General features: G+C 49.3%; 2 protein-coding genes across 6 annotated transcripts in view; one reads left to right on the forward strand and one right to left on the reverse strand.

Moving 5' to 3' along the window:
- FAM227A (family with sequence similarity 227 member A) overlaps positions 1-12205 on the reverse strand; it is a 55159-nt gene extending 42954 nt beyond the window's left edge. For 2 of the 5 annotated variants that reach the window (XM_030546376.1, XM_030546370.1), the window contains exons 1-6: positions 12113-12200; positions 10465-10881; positions 8144-8229; positions 7614-7745; positions 5782-5878; positions 1297-1400 (exon numbers count right to left, since the gene is read on the reverse strand). In XM_030546376.1, coding sequence (XP_030402236.1) covers positions 1297-1400; positions 5782-5878; positions 7614-7745; positions 8144-8229; positions 10465-10588 — 543 coding nt within the window. In that variant the 5' untranslated portion in view covers positions 10589-10881; positions 12113-12200. Of the gene's footprint in view, positions 1-1296; positions 1401-5781; positions 5879-7613; positions 7746-8143; positions 8230-10464; positions 10882-12112 lie in introns of all 5 variants that reach the window. The other 3 variants (XM_030546378.1, XM_030546377.1, XM_030546380.1) reach the window with 3 other exon arrangements.
- Positions 12206-12629: 424 nt separating this feature from the next.
- On the forward strand, positions 12630-19525 carry CBY1 (chibby family member 1, beta catenin antagonist). The gene is made up of 5 exons (XM_030546395.1): positions 12630-12710; positions 15442-15561; positions 16188-16293; positions 16380-16495; positions 18676-19525. The coding sequence occupies exons 2-5, from the start codon at positions 15484-15486 to the stop codon at positions 18754-18756; spliced, it is 381 nt and encodes a 126-aa protein (XP_030402255.1). The 5' UTR covers positions 12630-12710; positions 15442-15483; the 3' UTR covers positions 18757-19525.
- The last annotated feature ends 538 nt before the right edge of the window (positions 19526-20063 follow it).

Below are 20063 nucleotides of genomic sequence, written 5' to 3' on the forward strand. Positions count from 1 at the left end.
AAATGAAGATTCATAGATTCTAGGGTCAGAAGGGACCAATGTGATCATCTAGTCCGACCCCCTGCACAAAGCAGGCCATAGAACCCTACCCATCCACTTCTATAACAAACCCCTAACCTATGCCTGAGTTATTGAAGTCTTCAAATTGTGGTCTGAAGACCACAAGCTGCAGAGAATCCACCAGCAAGTGACCCATGCCCCACACTGCAGGGGAAGACGAAAAACCTCCAGGGCCTCTGCCAATCTGCCCTGGAGGAAAATTCCCTCCCGACCCCAAATATGGTGATCAGCTAAACCCTGAGCATGTAGGCAAGACTCACCAGCCAGCACTCAGAAAAGAATTCTCTGCAGTAACTCAGATCCCATCCCATCCAACATCCTATCACCAACCACTGGGCATACTTATCTGGCGATAATCAAAGATCAATTGCCAAAATTAGGCTCTCCCCTCATATTATCCCTTCCATAAACTTATCAAGATTAATCTTAAAGCCAGATATGTCTTTTGCCCCCACTACTCCCCTTGGAAGGCTGTTCCAGAACTTCACTCCTCTAATGGTTAGAAACCTTCATCTAATTTCAAGTCTAAACTTCCCAGTGTCCAGTTTATACCAATTCATTCTTGTGTCTACATTGGTATTAAGCTTAAATAATTCCTCTCCCTCCCTAATATTAATCCCTCTGATATATTTATAAAGAGCAAGCATATCCCCCCTCAGCCTTCTTTTGGCTAGACTAAACAAGCCAAGCTCTTTGAGTCTCCTTCCATATGACAGGTTTTCCTGATACAGGAATGGATGGACCAGTAATATGATCCAATTTGTTAGGAGGAGGGGATAATGGACTAGACAGACCAGTGATCTGACACAATAAGGCAGGGGGCCCCAATGTGGTGCCCAGGGGGGCATCTAAATGCCCCCACGTCCTGGCCGGTGGTGGAGCATCCGCCGAAATGCCGCCAAATTTCTGCGGCATTTCGGCGGCGATGCCTCTCGATGATGCCGCTTGCTGCCGACAAGTGACATCGAGAGGCATCGCCGCCGAAATTCGGCGGCATTTCGGCAGATGCTCCACCACCGCCACGGTCCTTCGCCAGTGGTCGCCCACCAGACGAAAAGGTTGGGGACCATTGCAATAAGGCAATTCCTACATTCCTATACACCCATCCCAAAAATAAAACAAACATTAATTATTTCTCCCAGCAATCTAGAGAATTGGACTCTGTCTCTTTCCAAGAGATGTTGCATATATGTAGGGGAGGGGAAGAATTCTGTCCCTTCTCATAGGTGATCTTACCTTCTTGTAGGTGAGCTTAGGCTGAGAGAGTGGGTCAAAGTCTGACGCATGCATAGAGTGCTCATACTTCTGTGTAAAGTGGCATATCTCCTTCCTATCTCTGTCTGCAGCAAGAAGATAGAAGAATGAGACTACTGAGGGGCTGAAGAGCATGACTGAGGACGCAGCAACACAAGCAAGGAGAATTTCAGTTGAATCAGAAAGATGAGGCAGCATGCTACTCTCTACCCTACTTTATTCCAGTGAATAAGAGTGAGGATGAATGGGAAGAATGGAAGTACCCTTCCCCGCTATCTCACTGTTAAAGAATCAGTTAAGATACTGGCTCAAGGAAGTAAAATGGCAAAATTATGATGACATCCAGGTTATTTATCAAATAAGAAACACTATTATAGATCTAGGAACAGTTACCTTTCCAACAACATATGGGGGAAGACAACCCTGTCTTTAAGGCACAGAACTAGTAGCCAGGAGATCTTGTTTCTATCTCTGGCCCTGCCACATAAACCCTACATGACCTGGGACAAGTAATTTAATCTCTCCCTGCCTCAATTTCCCCAGCTTCAAAGTGTTTTCTTATTTCTTTACTGATTCATAGATTCCAGGTCCAGAAGGGACCTTTGTGGTCATCTAGTCTGGCCTTCTGCATAGCACAGGCCGTAGAAGTTCCCCAAAATCATTCCTAGAGCAGGAAAAATATCCAATCTAGATTTTAAAAATTGCCAGTGATGGAGAATCCACCATGACCCTTGGTAAATTGTTCCAATCAGTGGTGAGCTGGAGCCAGTTCACACCAGTTCACAGGAACCGGCTGTTAAATTTAGAAGCCAGTTTAGAACTGGTTGTCCTGCATGGGTTTCTAAATTTAACAACAAGTAAGTTGAAGTGATCCAAAAGCATAGTTGGGAGGGAGCAAGGGGAGCGGCCGCTCCCCCTGAGCACATTATCCAAAAGTGACATCTTAGGTGCCGACCCCGTGGGTGCTCCAGCTCCCCATCCTGCTCCCTGGCCCCAGCTCACCTCCACTCTACCTCTGCCTCCTCTCCTGAATGCTCCACCCTGCTTCTTCTCCTCCCCCGCCAGCTTCCCACAAATCAGCAGTTCGTGTGGGAAGCCTGGGAGGGTGGAGAAGTGGTGCGGCAGCTTCATACTCAGGCCCAGGGAGGTGGAGATGGAGCAGAGGTGAGCTGGGGCAGGGGGACCGCCCGTGGCGCAGCAGGTAACCGGGGGGGTGGAGCACAGGGGAACCGCTCCCTGCCCCAGCTCACCTCCGCAGACCTGAGCGCGAAGCTGCCGCTTGCTTCTCAGCCCTCCCAGGCTTCCTGCATGAACAGCTGATTCACGGGAAGCTGGGGGGCTGTGAGCTCGGCCTGACCCGGTGCTCCAAGCACTGCATAGCGGTGGTGTGGCCCAGCTCCAGCCAAGCAGTGCGACTGTAGGATTGCCACCCACCTACTGCAGCGCGATAAGGTGGCAGGGGAATTCAGGGGTGGGGGTGGTTGGAGGGGAAATCGATAGGAGGTGGGGTGGTCAGAGGGGCAGGGAACAGGGGCGTTGAATGTGAGCAAGGGTCCTGAGGGAGCAGTCAGGAATGAGAGGAGGGGTTGGATGGGGAAGCAGGGGACAGTCAGGGGCAGGGGTTCCAGGGGCAGTCAGGGGACAGGAAGAAGGGGTTGTTGGATGGGGCAGGGGTCCCAGGGGGCCATCAGGAATGAGAGGAGGGGATGGATGGGGTGGCGGGGGGCAGTCAGGGGACAGGAAAGGGGGTGGATGAGGCAAGGATTCCAGGGGGGGCATCAAGGAACACTGTGGGTTGGATGGGGCAGCAGTCCTGGGGGGGGGGGCAGGGAGGGCCACAACCCCCTTGTGGGGTGAGGAGGGAATCGGTTGTTGAGATTTTGGAAGCTCATCACTGGTTCCAATGGTTAATTACTCTCACCATTACAAATTTATGATTTACAGTCTGAATTTGTCTAGCTTCAACTTCCAGCCATTAGATCATATTACACTTTTCTCTGCTAGAGTGAAGAGCCCATTATCAAATATTTGTTCCCCGTGTAGATCCTTATAGACTGTACCAAATCACCCCTTAGCCTTCTCTTTGTTAAAATAAATAGATTAAGCTTGAGTCTATCACTATATGAGATTTCTTTAATCCTTTAGTCATTCTTGTGGCTCTTCTCTGAACCTTCTCCAATTTATCAACATTCTTCTTGAATTGTGGGCACCAGAACTGAACACAGTATTCCAGCAGTAGTAGCATCTGTGCCAATTACAAAGGTAAAATAACCTCTCTGCTCCAACTCGAGATTCCCATTTATGCATCCCAGGACCGCATTAGCTCTTTTGGCCACTGTGTCACACTGGAGCTCATGTTCAGCTGATTACCCACCATCAGTCCCAAATCTTTTTCAATCACTGTTCCCAAGATAGTGTCGCCTATCCCATAAGTGTGGCCTGCATTCCTTGTTCCTAGATGTATATATTTAACCATATTAACACCCATATTGCACTCAGTTTACCAACTGATGCAGATCGCTCTGAATCAGTGACATGTCTTCTTCATTATTTAACACTCCCTCAAGTTTTGTGTCAGTTGCAAACATTATCAGTGATGATTTTGTGTTTTTTTCCAGGTCATTTATAAGAATTTTAAATAGCATAGAGCCAAGAACTGTCCCCATGGGAATTCACTGGAAATACCCCAACTTCTGTACCTCCTTGCTGAGTCCCTAAACCCTGCACTGTGTCCTCTTCATCCCCACCCCTCCTGTGCCCCAAACCCCTGTGCATACCTCCTTCACCCCAACCCCCACCCCATCCTTCCTGACCCTAACCCTTGCATCCCCCTCCTGCACTCACACTGGAAAACTGACCTGGATGCAGGGCCACCCGGGGGAGGAGGGAGCAAGTGGGGCAATTTTCCCCAGGCCCCGTGAGCCCTGGCCAAGAATCCCTTCCCTGCCTAGAGGCACCTTTTTAATTTTTAGTCACCTGGCGGTGGTCTGGGTCTTCAGCGGCACTTAGGCAGCAAGGAGCCCTTCAGTGACTCTGGGTCTTCAGCGGCGGGTCCTTCAGTGCTGCCAAAGTTGTGGCATGAGTGAAGGACCCACTGCCACCGCAGACTTGGAGCGCCGCCTGGTGAGTAAAAGCGCCGCAGTGGGTGGCACCTTTTTTATGTCCGTTCCCCGGCTTTGCCCCAGGCCCCCTGAATCCTCTGGGCAGCCCTGCCTGGATGCATAAAGCAGCTGGCATTGCTCCTGCACTGGACTGCTGCTCCTCCTCCCCGCAGCCCTAAGGGGCTGTGAGGAGGAGAACAAGGAGCAATGTCAGGACTTCCTGCATCCAGGTCACTTTCCTTGCGGGCTGTGTAAGAGGAGGGTAGGAGAGCAGCAGCTCCTGATGCCTCAGCACAGCCCAGATGGGGAAGTGACCTGGATGCAGGGAGCTGTGGTGTATGTGTTGAGGGGAGTGTGTGAAGGAAAGTGTGTGTGTGTTGAGGGGAGTGTGTGTGCCTGAGGGAGGGAACATGCTGTCTCTTTAAGAAAGCACTCACGGTCAGGCGCCTGAACTAGGCTTGTTCAAACACAAGCAGCTATCAGCAGCTTCAGACTCAGAGACACAGCAGCACACACAGATTCCCCTGTCCTGTCACCCCAGCTCGGTGGAAATCAGGTACATGGGTAGAGGGAAGGGGGACACCCCGGCATCAGCCCCTCTGCCCCACCCCCCAGAAGCAGACAGGAGGATGCTCCCAGTCCAAAGGGAGTGGGTGGGACAGGAACAGCAGTGGCTGCACACATGGAGCATGGTGGAGGAGGAACATTCCTGCTCCAGGGGAGTCACCTGGCTTGAGGGCTGGTCGTCTAACTGCCCCCTGCAGCTCAGGTCTCTTCCCCTCCCCTATGCTGCTGTTCACTACCTGTCCTGCCACATCCATCAGCCCAGCTGGCCTCTGGGCAGCAGGTCAGGTGGGAATCCAAACCCTACTCATGATGCCCCCTTTGGCAGGCTGCACTGGGCAAGGGCCCGTACAGCCTACCCCAAAGGCTGGCCCTGAGCATAGGCAAAAGTATTCACAGATTCAGGGCCTAAACTCCCCATACCCTGTCCCAATTATTCACTGGGCTCAAAATCTGTCATGGATTCTCTGCAAGAGATGTCTTTTTTTCAAAGTCCTGATCAGGAATCTAGAGTGGTCTCCAGGACATGAGGGCACACACTATTTGTACATTCAGAATTTCAAAAATTACATGGTAAAATTACTTTTTGCCAGGGCAAATACTCAAGGAGGGTGTGAGCTGCTTGAGATGCCGATGGCATTTCAGTCTGGAGCTTGCAAGAAGTGTCCTAATATGGGACTCCACTGGAAGGGGGATCGTTAATACCCCAGTATTCATTGGCAGGAAATGTCCTGATCTGGAGCTCTGTAAGCTGTACCCATCTCCCCAATAACCACCCCAAAGATATGTAATTAGAAAGTACGTGTGCCTCTGTCCTTGGATGTCTTGAAGTGCTTTTTCTCTCTTCTGAATCTCTTCTGTCCAGAGTATCTCTTTAATGATTCCAAGTCCTCAATCACCTTCAACAATAACAAAAACAATAACAATTGGTGTTAGGATTAATTCCACACTAAGTTTTGGGGCTTGGGAACAAAAGGACCCCAGACTCCTAAAGCAGCTATTTGAGCTCAAATGATTTCAGTTTTGAAATATAATTCTACAATCAATTAACTCTCTCTCCTGCTTCCTTTTTCTGTTGTTATCTTTCCTGCCATTGCTCTTCCATTCTCTTTCCTCTCCCTACTACATACATACATTCACAAAATCCAGTTAATTCATAAAATGCCCATTCAAAACTGCAACATTCTGTTCTAATTTTGGGGATGTCCTCCCTATAATTTCCCCCTCCTTTAAAGGACTCAGTAATTTCCAGTGCCTACTCTCCTCGGAAGCGTTAGGAGGCCACTATTTTGCAACATCTACCCTGCTGAAACGATGCATTGCCCAAATGTACCATTAGGAGACACTCCTAAATTACTCCTGGGGGAATTCTGTGCCAAAAATTAAAAATCCTACAACAAAAAAGTAAAGATTCTGCAAATAATAGTTTCAGATTCTGCATATTTTATTTTTCAAAATAACACAATATAATCCAGTTTCAATTATTTTTGGTCATTCTTTTCAAAATATCTGCCAGCAAGTATGTCTGTAACAATACAGACAACAAAAAAAGATTCAGGAAATGTTTTTTGACAAATTGATTCTTTACTAGGCATATTAATACAGAACTCTGGGTAATAATTCATTTAAACTACAATACAGAACCATATTTCCTGCACTTCCCAGCTGTGCAAAGGCTGGGGGGAGTCAAGGGTAACAGAGGAGCTGAAGGGGAAGGAAGTAATTGCTGGGAAGCAGCCTGGGTGTGAACTTGGAGGGTTGTTGAGTATGGGTGGGAAAAGTATGGAAGATTCAGGGGGAGGCAGCAAGGGACTGTTAAGGAATTTCCCCCATGCAGATCCTGCTGACCCCTAGCCTCTCTCAGTCAGGCATAGGTGTCCCTCCACCCCCACTCTGACCCTCATTCCCCCATCCCCACATGGCACTGTACCCCAGCCCCTGTGCCCCCACTGAACCACTCCCCTGTACCTATGTGGCCCTGCACCCCCTCCCTATCACCATGTGGCCCTGCACCTCCCTTCCCCCTGTGTCCCTGAGCCTCCACTCCCATTGAGCCCCTGCCCCAGTTTGTCCTCCCCCACAGGGCCGACTAGGTTTTTTGCCACCCCAAGCAAAAAAAATTTTGTCTGCCCCCCACCCCAGCCCTGGGCTCTCACCGCCCCACCACCACCACCATCAGTGCCTTCCTCCACCCGCACCCGCTGCCACCCCAGCTCTGGGCTCTCCCCACCCTACCAGTGCTGAATCTGCCCGCTCCCCCTCACCTCCAGCCAGTCCGGCGCTGGCAGGGTTGGGGTAAGCAGCAAGCTCCTGGGCCGGGCCTCAGCCCAGGGTCCCTGCCAGGGGTCCTGCCTCCAGGACCGGACAAGATCCAGGAGGGCAGAGCCAGGGGACCACCCCAGCAGGGGACTGAGGAGCCGGGGCAGGGTAGCCCCAGAGGAAGTGGAGCCCCGGAGAGTGGGATTTGGGTCCCGCCCCACTGCTGCTGCTGCTTCTGGCCGCTCTGCTGCAGTCTCTGGGTGGCTCAGGGCGCTTCACTTAGCCCTACGTGCAGCGCTGGGGGGGGTGGCTGCCCTGCGGCACCTGCAGGCGATTCCTTGTCCCCCATGGAGCGGTCCCCAGCCCGAATGTCACCTGCTCGAAGCCTGCCCAGCCCAGCCACAAGGTGCGGGCACTGCTCCTCCGTGGCTCGAACAGCAGTGGCCCCAGAGCACCACCTGCACACAACTTGCTGCTGCTTCCAGGGCTGACTCTAAGCTTTTGCTGCTGGAAGCAAAAAAAAAAGAAAAAAAAAGCCAGAATGCAGGCCCTGCTCTCTCACTAGCCCTTATGAGTCCCTGTCTGACTCTCCAGCAGCCCCACACTGTCTCCACATAGTCCCTGTCTCCTAATCTAGCCCTACAGATGCTGTGAAGAAGGCTCTGCAGGCTCTTTCTCTTCCCTAGCTGGCTGGAAGCTGCTGCTGTGTTCTATCGCCACAGCACCCACCAGTGGGCAAAAGGCAGAACTGCAGCAACTTTTTAGCAGAAGCTTTTTTCTGTACAAAAAAATAAAAATATGCATGGCTCATTAATTATGTGCATGCACAGTGGCGCAGAATTCCCCCACGTGTACTAAATCTATGCTTTTCCTTGCATATGCTGCAGCCAACTGTCTTTACTCACCAGGTCATCAGTGTGGAATTTTTCCAGCTCCAATTGCAAATGTGCGATTTTCTGGTTAACTTTCTGCATACTGCCAATTGGGCAAACTGAGACAGTAGTTATGTTAAGGAACCTCTTTGGAGAATATTAATAGGTGTAACAAACCACACAGAAAAATCATGCTGCTACTCTTTTTCTGATACTTTCTCTCTTTGCTGCTATTTCTCTTCCATATTTTCTCTCTCGGACTTGTTTTCCCCTGTCTCTCCAGCCCTGACTCATCTCACTAACTACACAATTCAAATCTTTCAGAAAAGCCTCCAAACCCATTGCAATTGATATCCGTACAGTGGAGCTGCAAACTTTGGACTACCAACAAAATGTTTGGCACATTGGGGAGCCCTTGAAAATTAAAAGGGAAGGAATATATATTTTTATTTTGCCTCAAAGAGATGCTTCTCATAGGCTCTAGACACCCTGTCATCCATTAAAATATATTCCATACCAATAAATACAGTCTGTACTCCATGTTCATCCTTTTTAAAAGACCTTGATAAATTTTGGAATAAGTATGCCTTGTGGGATATCATTCCAAAAATTCAATGTGCTGAACATTATTGTCCTAGTAAAGGATGTAAAAAGTTATAAGATTCTACTGTATTGTATTGCTGTAAAATTATCCAAATTTAGAAAAGCAGGCACAAACCAGTTCATTAGAAAGAAAAGATAAACAAACACCTTAGCCTGGAGTCAATTTCAAGTGGACCATCACCTAGTAAAATGGACATTCTTTGGCAGGAAGAAAGGTGTAGGCAAGAACTTTATATATTGACAATAGAACATGAAAACAGACTCACTATCACCTGAACCACAGCTGGAGATAATCCTCAAAGAGAAGGGAGTGGTGTAAGAACAGAGAATGCACACAAATTACCTCTCTACTCTACTCCTCTGCTTATGGCAGCAACAATGCCTGAAGGGACACTGAACTGGGGGAGGCCTAAAAGCTTCCAGCCATTAAAGACTACAAAGAGCAGGTGATGAGAAAAACCTTTGCTTTGAATCTACTCTGCTTGGTAAGTTATATACTAGTTTGCATTTTATATTTTTATTTTCTTTGTGACCAATTCTGAATTTTATGCCTCTTTACTTGTAATCACTTAAAATGTATCTTTCTGTAGTTAATAAACTTATTTTATTGTTTTGTCTAAACCAGTGTGTTTGGATTGAAGAGTTTGGGAACCTCTGCTTGAGACAACAAGGTTTGTGCATATAGTTTTCCACTGATAAATTGACAGACTTTAATATGAGGTTGCATCATCCAGTAGAGAGCAGGGCAGTATAAGACACATTTCTGGGGGAAGGCCTGGGACTGGGACTTTGCTGGTATCACCCTGTATGGAATTCATGAGTGGCTGGTCAAAGCATTAATGTAATTTAGCTGGGAGTGATTTTGCATACTAGATGCTGTATATGAACTGACCAGGAGTGGTTGTTCTCCCAGCAAAGCAGCGTAAAGTCACCTCTGGTTGGAGAATTGAGGTGACACAGCTGTTCAACAGTCTAGAGTGTAGCCTGGGTGATGCCACAACAACCTTCACAGCAAAATACATCAGCCAGTCATCAAGAAATATAACAGCAAAATCTCCCCAACCATTTACTAACAGTCAACAAGTTTGGATTATTACAGACCAAGTGCTGATGAAACAAATGAAGTCTTACCTCTCCCCTCTACTGCATCTAAGCAGTTCTTAACTGCTGAAATCTCAGCATCATGCCCTTATTAGAACAGCCCAAACTATGGTAAGTTTTGTTTAGTTGGCAAAGTGAAGCAACCCCTCACACTCAATGGCATTTGTTTGTGTGTCTGTAACACGAATATTGTTGCAAATCACATCTGATCAATTCCAGAAGCTCAGGGAAATCCTCTAGGTATCAATGGGCTGAATCCTATTGATTTTGGTGAAAATCAGAAAGTTAGAAAAGCCTGATTTCCATTAAAATCCCTATTTAGACACTGAGGATATAGGTTGAGATGGTGACCTCATCATTAGAGTCCAGTTAGGGTTAGTGGAGCCCTTGGCTGCCACCCCCACACACTGAACAGAACCCTACTGATGTTGATGAAAATCAGAAACCAAAAAAAGACTGATTTTAGAAACCCCAAAAGCTTGATTTCCACTGTTTATCAAAATCAACAGAGTTCTGCCCATCATCGGGTAGGGAGAAAGAGGCTTGGCTGGAGTGGAAGCACAAGGTGCCCATCTGGGCATACAGCTTGGCCTACATAAGCAACACAGTATGTGACTTTCTAGCATTGACTGTTCACTGGCAGAAGATACATGAAGGTTTCTCATTTAGGCTCTGCTGCATGTCCAACTTCTCAGTCTCCTTTGCTTGTTGCAGGGGCAATACCCCCATAAATTCTTGGAATGGGTTCATCGGTGAAGTACGTAAGGCTGCCATGTTTCCAGTGCAAAATATAAACTAATTTCTAGCAAAGTGGGGACAAAACATTTCCATTACAAAAATATTTTGATAGAACCTCTTCTTTTCTTCTCCCTCTCTCCCACTTTACTGCCTTCAAAACCAAATGCCCTTTGACAAACATTGCTGGATTTTGTGGGTTCATAATGAGATCCCTCCTGATAATTCTTCATTGCCACAGGCAGTAAGGACACTGCACCTCATGTGGAAAGGTCAGGAGATTTGTGGGGTTCAGATGAGTGGGAGAAGGTCATTGGAGGATGATTCTCCCCCTAAAAATAGAAACAAACAGCCAGGCTATGTTTTAAGGCATAACTAAGGATTCAGCAAGCTCAGATGTTTCCAGATAACACTTGTTTTATGACTTCATTTTCTCCCTGATATATACGCTGTATTTATTTGTATTACTTTTATACTTTCAACTGTAATTTCCTTGGAGTAGGTACCTTGTTATGTACTTTATTTGTATAGTGCCTTGCACACTTATAACACTATAATAAATAATAATAAATGGGAAATGTGTGGAAGGTCAGAGAAACTTTGGAGTGAAGGAGGGGGCTATTAAACTATCAGGGTTTGGTAGGATTTTTAGGGTATGATGTGAGATGTCTGGGCATTCCTCCAGTGAATGAGCAGCAAACACGCTTGTCAAAACTTCCTGTATGAAAATATCAACCAAGATAATTCCCATTTGAGAATCTGGAAAAGCAGCTGGTTAGGAGGAAAGGGTGGAGAAGTGGCCCTCTGGCCTGATAAAATGAGTTTCCGTAGAAGAGGGACAAGGTGAGTGAGAATATCTTTTACTGGACCAACTTCTACTGATGAAAGAGAAGGGCTTTCACTCCACCAGAGCTGAAGGTCTCAAGAGAAGGGAGCTGGAAAGCTTGTCTCCTCTTTCACCCTCAGAAGTTGATCCAATACAAGCTCTTACCTCACCCACCGTGTCTCACACCCCCTGGGACCAACATGGCTGCACCACCACAGCGCCTCTAAAGCGCCTCTTCTTGGGAAGTGACTAGGACGTGGCAGGGTTGGTTGTGTCACAAGTCTCACCCCCGCCGCTGTTCGCCAGACTGGGGCTGTCACACGCGGGTGCCCCAGCAGGGGAGAAATGACCCGGCCCAGGCACCGCGCCGGCAGCAGCAATACCCGCAGGCCCCACGGTGGCGCCTCCTCCCCTGCCCATCGGCAGCCCCGGACAGGCCGCCGGAACCACACGGAGCCCTCGGGCTGCCGCGTTGCCAGTTCAGCCCCCGGCGCTGGGAGGCTCCAAAGGCCCCTACAGGCAGCCCCGCCCTCCGGCTGCAGCGCCGAGCCTCAGCCCAGGCGGGATCTGTAGCCCTGCCCGGGCTCCGAGCGCCGCCTGGCGCCGCTGGGGGGCGCAGCGCCACTCCCCGGCTTCGCACGGAGGCGACTGAACCCCCGCGGGGGCGCCGGGCGCGGACACAGCCCGGGTGGGAGCGAGCCCCGCCCCCCGGCCACTGCTGCCCGCGCACGGCTCACCTGAGCGCTTGCGGGAGAAGCCTCCAGCGAGGGCTCATTATACCTGGCCTCGCTAGGCGTCCCTGTCACCATGGCAACCCTGCGGCGCAAACCATTCTCCTCCGCACTCCGAAGGCAGCGACCGCTCCCACTGGGTCGGGGAAGAGGGGGACAAGGGACTCGAGCTGAGGTAGAGAGGTAATGCCGTTGGCTCGCACTCACCTCCCTCTTCCATGGTACTGTCCAGTTTCAGAGTCTCCCCCCGCGTGACAGTTCGCGAATCCGACACTACCATTCCGGGCCGGGGAAGGGGGGGAAGGTCTGGCATCTGATGCCGGTTCATATCCCTGAATCCTCTCAGACGCACTGAATACGGATCGTTCCATTCATGAGCAGATCCCTGGGGAGAGGACGTACTTTGACGTGTGCCCTTTTACAGAATAACGTTCTACTGGTTCCCGGCCTTCCCCTCTCCCCAGTGGTAGAGTCCTAACATCTTCCATCAAGGTGGTACGGACCGTTCCCCCGCCGCAAACAGCTGCGGATTTCGCAGGCGTCAGATACGCATGCGCAAGACGGCCGGCAGTGGGCAAGGAGCAGAGTGGGACGCTTGGTGCAGGTGAGGTGGGGATGATGCGCTTTCCCGCCGAGCGGGTACGAGAAGGGTCGGGGGAACCCGGATGTTTCAGCCTCGTTTTTGATTTAAAGAGACAACGTCCACAATCTCCACTGACACCCCAGTATCCTCCCCACATACACACGTGTCGCTGGGCGTGGCTGGGCAGCCGGTGACTTCGCGCCCTCCCACCCTGAGCGTGGGCACGTGGCGCCCAGCAGCAGCCCGCCCTGCCCTGCCCAGCCCTGAGGGGGAGCGAGAGACACCCCGTGGGATAAGCCCCTGCCGGGGCCTGGGCGGGCGGGTGCAGCAGCGCCCAGACGCTGCGGTGACGGGTGCCCTGCAGCAGCCCCAGCCAGGCAGGTGGGTGACCAGATCCCAAGGGAAGGAGAAAGAGGTGGGTGCGGGGAGCACACTGCAGGCTCCTGGGTGACCTGCCCTCTGCGGAGACACAGGGGCACATTGAGGCCTCCCCGGGGGAGCTGCTGCCTGGTGCAGGGGTTCCAAAGGGAGAAGTGCGTCAGGGCTGCGGCTTCACTGCTGAGTTAGCCCGGATCTGGGAACCTGGGCTAGCCAAGTCCATACGTGACCGTCCGCCCTGCTGAGCCCTATTCAGCTGTCACCCTTGTAGCCGCATCCACACTGGCACTGCAGTAACCTGGGTTAGGTGCGAGGATTTCTGGGGGCGTATCCCAGCCAGGGAGTTTAGCGTTGCAGTAAGCGGAGCTGTTCAAGGAGTTGTTTGGTGGTATGTTGTGGAAGAGCCTGTCCTTCCTGGGCCCCCAGGGGAAGTGTTCTCAAGCCTGCCAAGCCAGTAAACCGAAGCACTTCCACCGTGGGACTGCAGGCCCCATGAACGTGGGATGTAAACACTGAACCAGTGTACATAAACTGGTAGGTGAACTCTGGTGCAGGAAAAGAGAACACATAGAAGAATAGATATAGTTTGGCTTCTATATTTGGGGGCGTGGGGAACACAGGGTCACATGCCTCCCAGAGGTGACATGGGGGGAATGGACATGCAGGGTCCCAGGCCCCAGGGAAGCAGAAGCAGCAACAGCATGTGGGGGAGCATGCAGGGTCATGTGCCCTTCCCCGCCAATTTCAGCCTTCCACAGGTTTTCAAACTCTGTGGTGTGCCCCCCCCTAGGAGGAAGTGACCCACAGTTTGAAAACTGTCGCCTCCTGCCAGGAGCCAGCAGATCAGAAGCTGGTGGGAACTGCTTGCGGCCCTGGCTCTCCACACTGAGGGAGCCAGGATACTGGTTGGAAGTCCAGCAGCCCTCCCTGCCCTGCTCCCCAAGCCAGGCTGCCTCTGCATGGCCAGGTGCTCCCTAGGCAGGGTGGGTGGCACAGCTCCAACCTGTGCCTTGATGCACTCTTGCCTCTGTCCTGAAGGAGCCTGGCACTAACCAGGAACACCCCCTAGAGCTAGTCCCTGCCTGCGGAGCCCAATTGCCACGAAATGCTCCCTGAAGTGCTCCTGGATCCGCTGCTGCTACTGAGGAGCCAGGGCAGTGGCAAGCAAGCACCTCAGGGAGCTCCTTTGGGTGAGAGGCAAGAGCGCATCAAAGCGCAGCTGAGAGCTGTGCTGCCTGCCCTGCCTAGGGAGTGCCTGGCTGTGCAGGGACAGCCAGCTAGCACCCTGGCTCCTCCAGTGTGGAGAGCTAGGGGCCTGGGCAGGCTAGGCGGCTCCTATCAGCTTCCGATCTGTAAGCTCCTGGCAGGAGGTGACAGTTTTCAAACTGCGGGGCAGGGGGATGTGCCACATAGTTTGAAAATCATTATGCTACATGAAAGACAGAAATTTGGGGGGGTGGGGGGAGAGGAGAGATGTAATGTAACTCCATGTTGTCTCTGGTTGGAGGGGCAATGCTCCCCCTGCTCTCCCCAATCTCTGCCCCTGCATAGAAGGTAAAGAAAATCCAATCCTGGGGAATTGCGGGAAGGCACTGAAGGATTAGTAGTACCTAAATTATGTAACCTGGGTTACAGTTTGCATTCACACTGAAAAGTGGGTGTGTCACAGTCTGCGATAAAGCAGAACCCAAGCTCTAACCTCCAGCCAGGCAAGCAAATCTGAATTCAAAGCCAGGCAAGCAAATCTGAATTCAAAGTCACTCCAAAAGCAGGTCAAAGATTTTTGTGTGGTGACAGTACGGAGTTTAGGACTAAAATCTGGGTAAGAGGCTGGATTAACCATGCACTGAAGACATCCCCTTAAAGGGACTCTTACTACAGGAAGATGAGGTTATTCTGGGGTGAATGTTTCATATAGAAGCGTTGTTCTTTTTAAAGTGGGATTGAACAAAACTCTGAAAATGTACTTGGGGTTTCTGGTTTTAGAGTACAACTGACTAAAATTGATAAAATCGCCTGCTGATCAAATATTTGAGGAAACCAGTAGGTTTCTATAAAATAGTAATTGAAAATACTCTAAAATTACAATATGTACACTCAGGAAGACTCTTTCCAGAGAGAGCCTAAAAGATTCTCGCTCACTGAGGGCTCATCCCTAGGTCTTAAAAAGAGTTAAACAGTGATTTTAAATATATCCTATCATTTTACTTTTTTAAAGGCCATAATTTGTTTAAGCATAAATACTGAAAATTGGAACCAACAAACTGGAAATCCTAAATATTCCATAGGGAATCATCCTGTGGTGTGAAGTTGGATAGATGAGAAATGTCTGAGGTTTTTTTTTCTCTGTTTTCTCCTTGTATCTGGAAAATAGGGCAAGGCAGCAGAGGTGAGCAGGCTTGGAGATTGGAAAGCCATGCCTCTCTTTGGGAACATATTCAGTCCAAAGAAAACCCCCCCTAGGAAATCAGCCTCTCTCTCCAACCTGCACTCGGTAAGTGCTGGGTTCTAGGGATCTTCTGTCAACCCTTTAATAACAAGGGGCAGGTCGTCTGCCTTAGAAATGTTACTTTGTCATGAGAGTTGTTACAATATTAGACACTTCCCCCCCACACCCCTCCTCTCTCATATTCCCATCTGTTTCTTCTTCCTCTTCTGGTCCAGAGTCGTGACTGCATACTGATGGCTGGATAATGAGAGCAGAAGTGGAATGTTTAGTTAGTGGCATACTTCACTCCATCTTCATTCAGAAGCTGGATTCACTGCACCTGAATCTTCTAATGTGTGCTTTTAATACTGACCCCAGTGGGGCACGGGCTTTCCTTACAGTTGGCACCAAAGATAAAGTAGACCCCGGAGAATGAACTCCCCTCATGTCTCTAAAGATAGCTCTTTTAGTTCAGGGGTGACATATGTTGGAAGGAGAGTCTGTATAGGTGTGTGAGAGACAGAAGCTTGTGCTGCAGAAGCATGTGCAATGTTACTAGGACATCAGATTCTATGGCCATTGGTACAGCACCTTTCACAAGAATGCCAGTCACTTTAGAAAAAGTGAAGGTGTGAGGGAACGTATGGAGAGAAAAAATGAAAATTCTAGAAAACATTGAATTTTTTCTGCAGCTGGACAGATCAACCCGTGAAATTGAGCTGGGCCTGGAGTATGGCACTCCCAACATGAACCTCACTGGACAGAGTCTGAAGTTTGAGAATGGCCAATGGATAGCAGGTGAGGAGCTGCTCCTATTACTTTGATCTGGGAGGGTTGTGGTGATTATAACTGATGATTATAACTTTAGCCTGTGTGTCCTTTAGAGTCAGGGAGCAGCAGTGCGGATCGCAGGGAGACACAGCGCCTGCGCAAGCGGAACCAGCAGTTGGAGGAAGAAAACAATCTCTTGCGTCTGAAAGTGGATATCCTGCTGGACATGGTGAGGATGGGGAGATTCACCTCTCTGAAGTGACCAGAAATGCCTCTGAGACAGAGTGAAGAGCTCTGGGTCATCCCAAAAACACAGATCCTAATGCCAACCTGTGTCCCTGTTCCCATTCACACTGAGCCCTACCCCGCTGTTAGACACACTTAACAACAGTAGTGATTGTGCAACAGTGAAAACTGACCTCATCCACTTCCTCCCCAAGAGGAGGAGAAGGTCAGTGTCCCTTCAGCAGAAGAGCTGGATTACATGAGTACCATAGCTGAGAGGAAAGATCTGAACATCTGGATGATATAGGAAGACTTCCCCCATACCTTGAGTGTTTTCCACTTTCTATTTGTGTATTAGTATCTTCTCATCTCCCTTCTAGCATCTGCTTGTCACCGTTGGGCTTCTGCACAGTCAGTGAAATGAAGACCATGGTCACTTGAGATCTTAGGTCCCATAAGGCCTCCCTTTTTGCAAGAGTAATGAAAAAGATCATTCATCTCCATATAGTTTTTCACCCCAAAGACCATTATAAACTGAAATACAGCCATACACAGGGATCACAGCTTCTATGAAAAAAATGCAGTCACTCCTGGAGTGAAACATGTTAACTATTTAACAAAGAATGTTAACCACTATGTCGGGGCGGCCAAATTTACTGAGCTTCCGAGTCACGTACGACAATCTTCAGAAGTTCAAGAGCTGAGGTGCGCCTGCTGGGGCTTGGGGCGTCAGCCCTGCGGTGGGGTGATGGGGCTAGGGCAGGGGTAGGCAAACTATGGCACGGGTGCTGAAGGAGGCAGGCGAGCTGATTTTCAGTGGCACTCACACTGCCCAGGTCCTGGCCTCCTGTACGGGGGGCTCTGCATTTTAATTTAATTTTAAAGGAAGCTTCTTAAACATTTAAAAAACCTTATTTACTTTACATACAACAATAGTTTAGTTATTTATTATAGACTTATAAAAAGAGATCTTCTAAAAATGTTAAAATGTATGACTGGCATGTGAAACTTTAAATTAGAGTGAGTAAATGAAGACTCGGCACACCACTTCTGAAAGGTTGCCGACCCGTGGGCTAGGGACTTCTGCCCCGCAGAAAGGGGGGTCTCAGGACTTCAGCCTGGTCCTGCTGAAGCTGTGGCAGGTGCACCCCATGGTGTTGAAGCCCTGAGACGACTCCTTCCTGCAGGACAGAAGCCAGAGGCAGTGCGCAGGAGTGGGGTATGTGGGGTCACAGGCGCCCCCCCGAGCTTTGCTAGGATTTGCTGACCCCTCTTGGTCACATGGTGCCACCGGGCCCTCTCCCTGCACAGCAGCTGCTGGAGCTGGCAAACTGGGAGCTGCAGCCGTGGAGAGAGGCAGTGGCAAACAGCTGGGAGTTTCAGGGAGAACCCCTTAGGTTAAGAGGGAGGCATGCCTGGGAGAGCGTGACTCAAGCTGTTGGGAGGGGGGTGAACCTTTAAATTGTGACCTCCCCCCTGCTCTCAGGCACCAGTTGTCTCTAGCAGAAGCCCCAAGCCTCCCCCTCCACCCCCCATCCGGTAGGTGGAGAATGGGGTTGTTGTGGGGGGCTCTGTGAGCTGCACTTTAACTGTAAAAGAACTGCAATTTGTCTACCCCTGCACTATGTCATCCTGATGAAATAGCAATTTGGGTAATTACATTCTTCTTCTCTAAATTCCTTCTGCAGTTTCAGTTGGAAAGATGTTTTTGTGGTTAAAGCACAATCAGGAGATCTGTGCTGTCCATAGTGTTTCTGGGTGGCCTTGGGCAACTCAGTGAACCTTCGTGCCTCAGTTTCCCTCTCTGTAAAATGAGAGTGATATTTCTTTACCTCACATGGGTGAAAGCTAATTCATTCACATTTGTAAATCTCTGCAAGGTCTTTGGACACAGTATGCTGTGAAATCCGAAGTATTAATTGGGGAAACTCTTTCTCACTTCTTCCTAAAGCTGTTGTGTAGTGTGTTACAGACCCAGAACCTGCTGAGTTCTACCCCAAAGGTGTCTGTGTACCTGTAGTGTATGTCTGTAAAGTGCTTAGGGATCCTGCTGGGTGTAAGGGACTTTAGAGAGATAAGTTAGATAGTACTTTCCTTGTTCTGGTGTATGTCTTATAAAAACAATACTCCATGGGGATGTGAGGGATTATTCTTACTCTTATTCTTGCCTGCTTTTGGTTGCAGCTGTCTGAGACTACAGCTGAGTCCCATCTGATGGAGAAGGAGCTGGAGGACCTGAAGAGTCACAGCCGGAGGAGGAAGTGAACAACAGCAAGAAATGGGGCTAGGGGACGGGCAAGCAAGGGAATTTGGTTTGAAATCTCCATCACCCATGCAAGCAGGGCTCCTAAAGCTGAAGGGCTCCTAAGGCCTGGCTGGGGCAGCTTCATTGTCTTGGTAGCACATGGTGATATTACAGTCCGCTGGACAGGTAGCCAAATTCCCAGGCTTGAAATGTTAATAGGGCCTCCAATCAGAAGGAGCTACTATACTACTCCATAGAGCTGCTGCAATGCTCCTGATAAGTTACTGTAGGACATGTTTTGTAGTGATGAACATCTGTTTCTCCCAGATCACTCCTCACTTCTTTTCCTCTATAGACCTGCCACTCAAGGCACAGAGCTGTTGATGGAAGCACATGTTGATAATCTGTTTTCTCAAGGAGTTCTGGGCAAAAGTCCTTTCTATACTGTGAGCAGAGGAGTATTTGTGAGTGGATGGTAGGGAAGATGCCTTTGTATATGTGCATGGCCTTAGTGTTTCTGGTTTGCAGATTCTGTATGGGTTTCCTTGCTAATATCTCACAAACTTCAGATTGGCCCTTCCCCGACTCTTGTTCTAAAAATCAAATAACATTCTAAACTAAAATAGTCTTTCCATCTTCAGATATTTATTATTATTTTTGTGCAAAGCATTAACTCTGCTTCCTGCTGTTGGCAGGTGAGTTTCTGGAATTGTTTGTTCTCCTGAGTGTTTCTTATATTGTATAAAATGAAAACAAGTTAAATTTTTTTTATAAAATTTTAAAAAATCACATTTGTGAATCAGTTACATTTTTGCTAAGGTCGGGATCAGGTTACACACACACTCACTCACTCTCACTCTCTCTCGAAGCCCTAACTGAAACTAGGCCCTAGAGTGCTAGACATTGCACAGACACGTACTGAGAAACAGTCCTTGCCCTGAAGAGCTTACAGTCTGATTACATAGGATAGACAAAGGGTAAGAAAGGAAACAGAGGTGGAGTGATTCATTCAAGATCGCACAGCAAGTCACTGGCAGATCTGGGAATAGAAAGCCAGTCTCTTGAGTCCCATGTCAGTGCCCTATATACTAACCCAACATTGCCTCCATCTCTCAGAGATGTATTCTTCCCTTCCTCCATGGGCCATGGCACAACTACTGGTCATTTCCTTCTGCAGTAGAGGAGATGGCGAAGTGGGGGATGGCCGGGGTCTAATTTTCCCTCCGCATACCCACTTTGCAAGGTGTCAGGGCAACAGACTGTTACCTGCGGGGTTAAACTAGGGGCATGAGCCTTCGGAAGCAGAAGGGCCAGGAAGCAGCGGGCA

This window comes from Gopherus evgoodei, chromosome 1 (genome assembly GCF_007399415.2).
Source record: "Gopherus evgoodei ecotype Sinaloan lineage chromosome 1, rGopEvg1_v1.p, whole genome shotgun sequence".
Lineage (NCBI taxonomy): Eukaryota > Metazoa > Chordata > Testudines > Testudinidae > Gopherus > Gopherus evgoodei.

Bases quoted from the DNA above. Each gene is read 5' to 3' on its own strand.
- CBY1 (XM_030546395.1), top strand. From the start codon at position 15,484: ATGCCTCTCTTTGGGAACATATTCAGTCCAAAGAAAACCCCCCCTAGG. The intron at 15,562-16,187 runs GTAAGTGCTGGG...TTTTTTCTGCAG, and splicing joins CTCTCTCCAACCTGCACTCG to CTGGACAGATCAACCCGTGA. The intron at 16,294-16,379 runs GTGAGGAGCTGC...TGTGTCCTTTAG, and splicing joins GAATGGCCAATGGATAGCAG to AGTCAGGGAGCAGCAGTGCG.